Source organism: Myotis brandtii, unplaced genomic scaffold (genome assembly GCF_000412655.1).
Source record: "Myotis brandtii unplaced genomic scaffold, ASM41265v1 scaffold28, whole genome shotgun sequence".
NCBI classification, from domain to species: Eukaryota; Metazoa; Chordata; class Mammalia; order Chiroptera; family Vespertilionidae; genus Myotis; species Myotis brandtii.
This window is the reverse complement of record NW_005360676.1, coordinates 4,611,978-4,622,492: the sequence shown is the minus strand read 5'-3', so window position 1 is coordinate 4,622,492 and position 10,515 is coordinate 4,611,978. Positions and strand designations below refer to the sequence as shown.

Sequence of the window (10,515 nt, the reverse complement as noted above, 5' to 3'; positions counted from 1 at the left end):
AGTGCACAAATTTTTGTGCACCGGGCCCCTAGTTTAGAATAATGGTGGGAGTTGTTTCAGTCATCCTGAGAAAAACACAATAGATTTAAACTTATTAGTTACATAATTTCAGCCATTTTCTTTTCTTGATATTAGGTTACAATTACAGATCCTGACTTGATAGAAAAATCCAACTTGAACAGACAGTTCTTATTTCGTCCTCATCACATACAGGTATGTTGCTATGTGTTTCAAATTTAAATCATCTGTTGTGTTATACAAAACAGAAGAGAATTTCCTTTTAATATATAGAAAATGGTGCTTGACAAGCATAATATATTCTTTATTTATTAGAACCTCAAATTACCAAATAATGGGAATGATTATAGAGGAAAATATTTTTTAATATAATAATTGGTTTTTCAATGATTTTGGATTGTTATGAATTGTATGTGGTATTTTTTTTTCATTTTATAATCACCAAATTATGTCAACATATTTTATTTTAGAAACTATATATATATATATACACATATACACACACACACACACAGAAACATTTTCTCTAATTTGAAGTGTTCCAATTTAGACTTATAATTTTGTGCTGTATTGATTTTGTCTGATTAATATCCCTTTTTATTATAAAATAATGCTTTTCCATCTTTTTCATAGTGATCCAAATATTTAAGTCAGAAAAAGAAGCAGTTTAGTCAGTCAAGCAAATTTGCTTTTACTTTTGAAATTTTTTTTTATTTTTTAATGACTCATAGCTTAAGAATGTCATAAACAGAAAAGTAACTAAAGCAGGTGGCATAGTTAACGTAATTGACTCATCCAAATATAAAGAACTAAATAACAGGGTCTTTCATGAACTATAAAATGTATGTCACAAAATTAATTTACTTAACTGTGCATTTAACTTAGAGAAGAACTTGGCTTATTTATTATTTTACTGAGTTCTAGCAAAGTTTCTGCTTTGTATGTATATTAACAGCACTGAGAAGTAAAAGCATGTCAACTAAACAGTGTGAGAAGAGACAGAAATACCATATTAAAACTATGTTCATGTATTCAAACAGAATGGTCTATACACATTTAGTGTCAAAACCATTGTTTCCAAGTGAACTTTGTTGACATTTAAAATGACACCAATAATCTTTAAAAAAATAATGAATTATGTTTAGGGTACTTTTTTTAAATAAAAACTTGAAACATGTAATAATTTTTTTAAATATTTGTATCCAGAAATAGTAAAATTTTTTAAAGATTTTATTCTCAAAGTGTTAAATTACCGTATGTTTGAGAGCTTATTTTATGTAGTTTGAATTTCTAATAATGTACTGAATGTATTCTCATCTTTTTCTGGGCACTTAGCCGATTTATAACTAGGAAGAACAATGTGCTTTTAGTTGGACTTTTAACTAGTTGTTGTTGTTTTTTAATTGATTTGAGAGAGAGAGAAACATCAATTTGTTGTTCCTCTTATTTATGCATTCATTGGTTGACTCTTATATGTATCCTGACCAGAAATTGTGAGGTATCGGGAAGATGCTCTAATCAACTGAGCTACCCAGACAGGGCCTAACTAATATTTCAAGAACTCCAAAGCATTTAGCTGTAAAAGAGAGGTTGTTTAAATTTCAATGTGTAAATTATTTAGACTGCTGGGCACTATTAAATGTAGTCTGAATACAGTCTGAATGTAATTTCCACAAACTAAAACATGGAACTTGATCTCATTCTCACCTCCATATATATTTTCCAGAGTGACAAGAATGTGTAAGTTCAATCATAGGCTGTCTTTTTCTGTTTAACATTTGTTTCTTCTGTTTGTTGTTGTTTGTTTAGAAACCTAAAAGCTATACTGCTGCTGATGCCACCCTGAAAATAAATCCTCAAGTAAAAATAGATGCACACTTGAACAAAGTATGTCCAGCCACTGAGGCTATTTACAGTGATGAGTTCTATAATAAACAAGATATAATTATTACAGCATTAGATAATGTGGAAGCCAGGAGATATGTAGACAGGTATGTAATTGAAATTTAGGTTCATTGTCTTTATTTATTTTTTTAATTTTTTAAATGCTTTTATTGATTTTAGTGAGAGGGAGAAAGAGAGACGTCAGTGTGAGAAACATCAATCAGCCGCCTCCTACATGCTCCCTCCATTCTAAATTAATGGAGCCGCAACCCAGGCATGTGTCCTGACTAGGAATTGGACCTGCAATCATGCAACCTCTCAGTGCATGGGTTAGTGCTCAGCCATCAGAGCCACACTGGCCAGGGCATCATGGTATTTTTTGTTTGTTTTCACTTCTGTTTCCCTTGCCTATTTGTTGAAAAGTTACTTAATTTTTTAATTATTCTTTATGTTGCTAATATAATACTTCCCAAACCCTGTGATGATTTCTCATTATACCTAGGATAAAATTTAAAATCTTGAACATAGCCTCAATGTTTTTTATAGTGTCTGTCACTTACTTGGCCACCTCTCCAGCTTAACATTTACCTATTCCTTCCTGGCTCCCCTTATTCCAGCTACATATTTTTTTTTTCAATTCTTACAGAGCATTCAGCATTTTTTAAATTATTATTACTAGAAATTCGTGCAAGGGGCTTGGCTCTCACAACTGCGGTGGCTGCCCTCAGCCCTCGCAGCCCTGGCTTCATCCAGAAGGTCGTCCGGAAGGACGTCCAGAAGGTCGTTCGGCTGTCCGGTCATATTACACTTTTATTATTATAGATTTTTTTTCCCTCAGAGACTTGCACATACTCTTCTTCAGCCTCAGGAAATTATGTTTATGTTTTCCCAAAACTCCTGATCCCAAATTTACCTATTTACTTCTCACCTACCTTTGTTTTTTCTTCACCCTATAGTTGCAACCTAAATGTCTTTCTTTAACTGCCAAATTCTAAATTAAAATATCCTATGGTAATCTTCTATAGCACTAAGCATTTTCCTTCATAGCACTTATTTTATTGATGCACATATTCATTTAATGTTTTTTCTCTCATTAAATCATTTATTTAGGAACCATTTATTTTCCCATCACTGTATCACTGGTGTTCAACACATGATGTCATTCAGTAAATATTAGTGAAATAAGAAGAATGAATGACTATAATGTGTACATCTTACATAATTTTTCTTAATTTTTCTTACATTTTTATATGCCTCTTGAATGTTAGGGTGTTAGAGCAGATATATTAACAGAAAAATTTATCAGTTGAGAGTATAGTGGAAAGTTTATTTTTCCTTCCATGGTCATAAGAAGGAAAAATAACTTTAATAAATTGTATAGAATACAGGTATTATAAATATTTAAGAAGGTATAGTATTGTTCGGAATTAAGAAAGTATTGAGAAGATATAGTGGGATAGAACCTATAGCCAGAAAGTAACCAAAGAAGAAATAAGAAGCAAAAGTAGAAAGGATAACATAGCTAAGAGTTAACCTAAAGGGAAACAAGCCCAAAATGTGGTGGTGGTGGTGGTGGTGGTGGTGGTGGTGGTGGTGGTAGAAGGTAGAGACAAAAATGACTAGATTGAACAACATAATTTGTTGGGGGAAGGGGACAGAAATGATTAATGGGTTGTTTGGTGGTAATGTATGTTTCCTAAAATATTATAGTCCAGTAGTGATCAGTGTGTGAAGTGGTCAGTAGACAGTGGTAGGATTTCCTCTGCCTGCATTGCTGTTGCTCACTTTTGTGCTTGTTTCCTATTGTCTTTTTCAAATAGCCGTTCTGTAGCAAATCTACGGCCCCTCCTGGATTCTGGAACAATGGGCACTAAGGGACACACTGAAGTTATTGTACCTCATTTGACCGAATCTTATAGTAGTCATGTAAGTGAACCAGTTTTTTTAAGTAAATGTCTCTTCTTTATATCTTATCATTTTATTATCTTCATCAGTCCACAAATTTGATTTAGCTTCTCTAATCCTGTTTTGATCTGCCAGTGATATTCATACATAAGTGTATGTACAATTTTAAAAATATATCTGAACTGATTTTTTTTAAATCATCAAAATTTTGGTTTGGAGTCTATTCTTTTGTTTACTCTTTATTTCTCAAAGCTGCTTGATTAGTTTTCTAACAACCATTCAACTGTAACTCATGAAATATTAGGAATCAAACTATATATATATAGGTTTTTTTTACTATAAATGATATTTAGATACAACTTTTTTAAACCCCTACAAGTAATCTTGATATACTGATGAAGCTGAAAATTACTGGCCTAAGAAATAATTGCAGGATTTAGGATTTAAAGAAAGATCAACCTAAGTCGTAAAATTGAAAGAAGTATATATATTTTTTCTTTTTGTTTTTTTTCTCTTTTTTAAAGAAGTATATTTTTTACATTTGTAAATATCCCTTTATTTAATGAAAATGTTTAGCTTAGTAAAATTTCAAATATTTTATATTTTCTCATTTACTCTCATGAAATCAACATTATATAATAAAAACATAGAAAGCAAATTGAGGAATTTAATTTGATGGAAATTAGATGGAGGAAATCATGATATGTAGGTTATGTTGGAAATTTTTCAAAGTAGAGAATATTATAAAATTCCAAAAGTTCCATTGATTCTCTTATTCTATATCTTTCTCAAACCTTTTCCTGTCTTCTCTGACCTCATACTCAAAATTGAGAATTTAATAATCTTCTGACTTACCTCTTTGGTTTATATTTTATGGTATTTCAAAAATCAACAAACTAAAATATAAATATCCATTAAAAAGAGACCAAGTGAGTAAATTACATTGGGTAAACAAATAAGCATAGACCAAATGTACCCTCTACAGGATATAGAATTTTTTCAGTGGTTCCTTTTTATCTGAGACAGTATAGGCATTTGCCATTTACTTTACACACTTTCTACTCAAAGCTGTACCAAGCATCAAGGACATATTCATGTTCCCCAGTTTTTTTCTCCATGGAGAAACTCATGGTATGCTGTATTGGGGATTCTTGAATTACTTTTCATAATAGGGAGTAGTATAAAGTTTTAAATGTAACCTCGATTCTGGGAGGGGAAAAATTAGTTATATATGGTGGTCTTCCATGAGTGCCACATGGTGCCAAAAATGATCATAGAATTCATGTTTGTTGTTACATTGCTATTAACAAGTAGATTAAGTGTCAAAAGAATCAATTTGTCTTCTTGGTGCCTAGAAGAGAGAAGATATAAAAAGGTTGGATTTCTTTTATTTTTGAACTTCATTTCTTTTTTTAATGGTCTTAAAACATTCAAGTAAATTCAATCAATAAAAAATTGCCATTGCTTCTCTTAACTGTCTGTTGTCACATTTTATAAATTAGCGGGATCCCCCAGAAGAGGAAATACCATTCTGTACTCTGAAATCCTTTCCAGCTGCTATCGAACATACTATACAATGGGCAAGAGATAAGGTAATAAAGATATTTGCTAAAGGAATATTTTTTGTAGTAGTAGAAAAGAAGATATTCCCAGCTTCCAATTAGACTTCTGTTTGTAACTTTTTTTCCCTCTTTTCCATAACAGTTTGAAAGTTCCTTTTCCCACAAGCCTTCATTATTTAACAAATTTTGGCAAACCTATTCATCTGCAGAAGAAGTCTTACAGGTAAAAATCAATATGTTTTAATACAAACAGCGTTTTGTGTCATTTTATTTAAAAGTTCCCTGCAATTGGTTTATTTTACCTCTTTAAAAAGAGATTAATGTGATTATTATTGTTTGTGGTAAGTACATGAAGAATCTTAAAATTAGCAGGTCACAAATGATCTTTTAAAAATTTTATTTTTTTAGTTTGGTTGAACTATATGGAGTTGCCTATATTTGACCATGTTTGACCCACAAAACATCAATTCATATGATTCAACCTAATAAGAGTGTTATAATAATTCTAGGAGAGCTACAAATAATAAAACAGCTCTTTGTGAGTTCTAGTGAAACTTTCACAATTGGATAGTAATATCTCAGACTTATACTGTCATGGTGAGGACACATCAAAGATGTTTTCTTTCTTTCCTTTAATCCTAAAAATGCCAGCTTTTTAGTATAAAACATTATTCTTAGTACTTATTTTAGTCAGTACATACATACTACCAGTAGCTAGCAAAACAGAATAATTTGGGAGACAAGAAACTTTAGAGTTAAAATTTGATGTGCTATTTTTTTGCTGTTTCCTCTCCAAAAAAGAAAGAAAAGAAAGGGAGAGAGGAGAAAGGAAAGGACAAGTAGCATGAGATGGCACTTCAAACTTTGGCTAATACTCACCTGGGAGAGCGGGAGGAAGGCAGAGAGAGATTAATTGGAAATGCATTTGTTTTGTTTTCTCTCATTCTAGAAGCTACAAACTGGACACAGTTTAGAAGGCTCATTTCAAGTTATTAAATTACTTAGCAGAAGACCTAGAAATTGGTCCCAGTGTGTAGAGTTAGCAAGATTAAAGTTTGAAAAATATTTTAACCATAAGGTAAGTATGCATTATAAAAAATTTTAAAAAGGTCTGCCCTTGGCTTATTTAATTACTACCAAATTAATTTCATTGACCTGAAATGTCTGCTCTTTATTTCAGGAAGTTTTTCAGAAATAAGTAGTAAATTAACTGAGAACAAGTGCTGAGTACACAACTAATTTCTCTTTAAATGTCACTTATTAAAAAATGCATTTAAACTTCACTAATTGGCTTGTTAGAGATACATTTAACTTATCCTTCTCTGTCTACAAAATTGGGTTTTATTAGATAGAGGTTCCTTCTGGAGTATAAGGAGTATATTTCATCAGTAGTCTAAATGTAGTTTGTTTTTCAGAGTAAAGGAAAAGACTGAAAAAATAAAGAAATTCAGTCAGAAATTTTGTTGTAATTTTGCCTTCCCCATCCTGTCTGATAATCATATTTTGTGTTTCCTAATTTGTAAAATGGGGGTAATAAGTTGGTACCTAATTCATAGGGCAGTGATGAAGCTCAAATGAGTTAATCTATACCAATAAAAGGGTAATATGCTAATTAGACCGGACATCCTTCCAGACAAAGCCACAGTGGCAGGGGCTGAGGCAGAGGCAGGTATGGGTGATCAGGCCGACAGGGGAGAGCAGTTAGGGGGCGATCAGGCTGGCAGGGGAGGGCAGGTAAGGGCCATCAAGCTGGCAGGGGAGGGCAATTAGGGGCCATCAGGCTGGCAGGGGAGCAGTTAGGGGCCAATCAGGCAGGCAGGCAGGCAAGCGGTTAGTAAGTAGCCAGCCGTCCCAGATTGCAAGAGGGATGTCCGACTGCCAGTTTGGAGAGGGTGCAGGCCGGGCTGAGGGGAGCCCCCCTCCCATGCACGAATATTGTGCACCGGGCCTCTAGCACATGTATAAAGCAGTTAGAACAGAACCTGGCCCATAAATACTCAATAATATCGGCTGTTTTCTTACCTCCAATAACTTAACAATTGCTAGAATGTGTCCTGTACTCTCTTTTTAATATCCTCCTCTCTTTGGGCTTTTACCTATTGGAATAAATATTAAGTTCATCCCTTTTTTAAAGTTTTTTTAATTATACTTATCCTGCAATTCACTTTCTTCTTGGCTCTACTTCTTGGAAAAAGTGGTCTATACTCAACTTTGCCAACTCCGCATCCAGTAAATGTGTCTTCTTTCCCCATTCTATTCAAATTATTCTGACCATAATTATCAATGATCTCTTGTTTCAAAATCTCGAACTGTTTTTAGTCCTTATCTTTTGTAGGTTTTTTAAAACTTTTTATAATGGAAAAATTGAGAACAATAGAATGTAGAGAAAATGGTATCATGAACTCCCATGTAATCATCATATATCTGTCACCAAGGTTGAATAATTAACAACTCCTAGATAATCTTGTTTTAATCTATAACTCTACCCAATATACCCTTCCCCAGATGGTTTTGAAGCAAATCCCAAACATCCTATCTAATAATAGACAAACATGGTAATTGACCGTACCTTTGCTACGCCTCCCATTGGCTAATCAGAGCGATATGCAACTTAAACACCAACAAAGATGGAGGCAGAACAGCACCATCCCGCCTGCCCTGCCGCCATCCGGGCCTGCTATCTGCGACCTGGGGCGGCGAGCATCGGTGTGCGACCTGACCTGGGGTGGCCAGGCGGTGCAGCAGCGATCGGCTGGCCCGCCCAGGCGTCCCCTGTGCGACCCGACCCGGGGCGGCCGGGCAGGGCAGCAAAGGCTTGAAGGCGGCTCTGGCCAGAGCAGCGAAGACTTGAAGGCAGCTTCGGCCGGAGCGAAGGCCTGGGTCCCGGGTTCCGGCGGAAAACCGGTGCCGGCAGCCAGGGGAAGGGAAAGCCTATTGCACGAATCTTTTCATGCAATAGGCCTCTAGTACCATTATAAAAAATACAAAATAGTATGTATTATACTGGTTTAATTTTAATTTGAAGGTTGCTGAGTAATATGTAACATACGCCACCATTTCTGTAAAAAGGGATGAAATAATCTAATTTGTGTTTGCTGTAAATGCTGTTAACCTAAAAATAAAAGGCCAAATTGAGTGGCAATAAACATTTAGATGAGATCCAAAAGAATAGCTATTTAGGAAGCACTGATTCAAGCAGAAACTAGAATAGTATTTCGATTAGGAGGTGAAGGCAAGGGGTATTCATGAGAAGGAGAAAAATTACAGGAATAGAAGGGAGGATTTTTTTTTTCTTTATGGATCTTAATACTTCAAAGAAGGAATTTCTATAGATGCAGATATCAGCATAGTGTTGCTAATTCTAAAGAATATCTAATTTTCAGTCTAATAGTCATAATGCTTTTCTGTTAGCTTTACAAACAGTTGTTTGGGATACAGTACTGCCTTAGGCCCAGTCCAGTGATTATTTCACCCAGTTTTACTATTCCACAGGTTTGAGGGTTAAGACCTGTAAGGCAGTTCTTCTGGGATGGTGGCTCAGACCCATTTTGAAGTGGCTTCGTTTATATTATTTTTTATAATGACAAACTATTAGTGTTAATTTTAAAATAATAATAGAGCTTATTCCAGGTTTCGGTGTGGCGGGGAGAGGGCAGTGACAGAATCCAGAATGGACAGATGTAGTACAAGAGTAGCTGGGAGACTTCACTGACATCTTTTTGTGTGTTTTCATTGTGGTTTTTTTTTACTTCATTTTTTTTCTTTAGGCTCTTCAGCTTCTTCACTGTTTCCCCCTAGATACTCGATTAAAAGATGGCAGTAAGTATAGCTGAGTATTGAAAAGAAAGTTTAATGTAATTTATTACTGGCTGTCTCAATTTAAAATAATATTTATCTATTTTGTTAGGTTTGTTTTGGCAGTCACCAAAGAGACCTCCCTGTCCAATAAAATTTGATTTCAATGAACCTTTGTAAGTATTTACATCCAGGTTTATATTCATTTGTAAATTTTTAACTTTGTATAAGTTTATCTTACTGGGAAAATATTCAGACTTTTTAATGTTAAACATAGTCTGCCCAACCAAGCCAGTCACAACAACCCTTCTTTCCACACAATTTATTTATTCTCTATGATAAATACCCTCATTATTTTTATCTTTTCTAAAATGAAACCAAAGCGTCACCTCTTTGACTTTATCCATAAAAAGTGAAGAGACAGCAGATGTTTTCTATTTAATGAAGCTAGTATATAGGAAATTTAAGTTATTTGGGGGTAAGAATGATTACTACTAAATATCTCCCTAAATAACCTCAAATTAATTTTCAAAGGAGTTGGTCTTTGAGTGAATACCTGTATACCTATCCAGATGCGATATACACTTTATATATATATGTAAATATATATATATATATATATGTATGTGTATATACACACACACACACACATGCATACACACACATATTAAACACTTTGCGTGTAAGCCTTCCTTTATGCTTAGGTTTTCATCCGGTGCTTATTTTAGGCTTCCACTCACCTAATCCTGACTGCTTGTTCTATCAAACTTACCTTTCTTTGTTTTAATATACTCTTTTGCTTAGTATGAACCATCTGACATACACTTTTTAAAACCAAATATATAATGCTTTTTTATGAAATAAAATGAATTTTCTTTCACTAGTGTAATTTTTGCTTCTCTGACCACTCATATCCCCAAAGTAATCACAGTCACTACTTTGAAATATCAGTGCTTATGAGGATAAACATCTGATATTTTCTGTCTATAGCCTGTACAGTACTTAGATCTAGACCAGAATTTCACAGCCTGACTTTTAAAAAAATAATCTTGTAACAAAAATTCTACGGTTATTTTCTTCAACATTTTAAAGACTAGTTTCTGATGAATTAAACATCTTATTTGAAACTGTGAATTCACACTTTGTTTTTTGTTTTTTTTTAATTTCAAAGGCACTTCAGTTTTCTTCTGAATGCTGCAAAATTATATGCTACAATCTATTGCATTCCATTTACAGAAGAGGTAAGATATTCTTAAAGCTTTAGCAAATGAAACAAAGCCAGGCTAGAATTAGATGACTTATCAGCTAATTCCATCATCAAAATGTGTTTATATATTATGAGAATTTTTTT

At 33.7% G+C, this 10,515-nt stretch overlaps 1 protein-coding gene across 1 annotated transcript in view; it reads left to right on the top strand.

The window, feature by feature from the left end:
• UBA6 (ubiquitin-like modifier activating enzyme 6) overlaps positions 1-10,515 on the top strand; it is an 81,942-nt gene that overhangs the window by 51,135 nt on the left and 20,292 nt on the right. Inside the window, exons 19-27 of the mRNA XM_005868890.2 lie at positions 136-213; positions 1,828-2,009; positions 3,723-3,828; positions 5,310-5,399; positions 5,512-5,592; positions 6,319-6,447; positions 9,137-9,188; positions 9,277-9,340; positions 10,336-10,405. Coding sequence (XP_005868952.2) covers positions 136-213; positions 1,828-2,009; positions 3,723-3,828; positions 5,310-5,399; positions 5,512-5,592; positions 6,319-6,447; positions 9,137-9,188; positions 9,277-9,340; positions 10,336-10,405 — 852 coding nt within the window. The remainder of the gene's footprint in view (positions 1-135; positions 214-1,827; positions 2,010-3,722; positions 3,829-5,309; positions 5,400-5,511; positions 5,593-6,318; positions 6,448-9,136; positions 9,189-9,276; positions 9,341-10,335; positions 10,406-10,515) is intronic.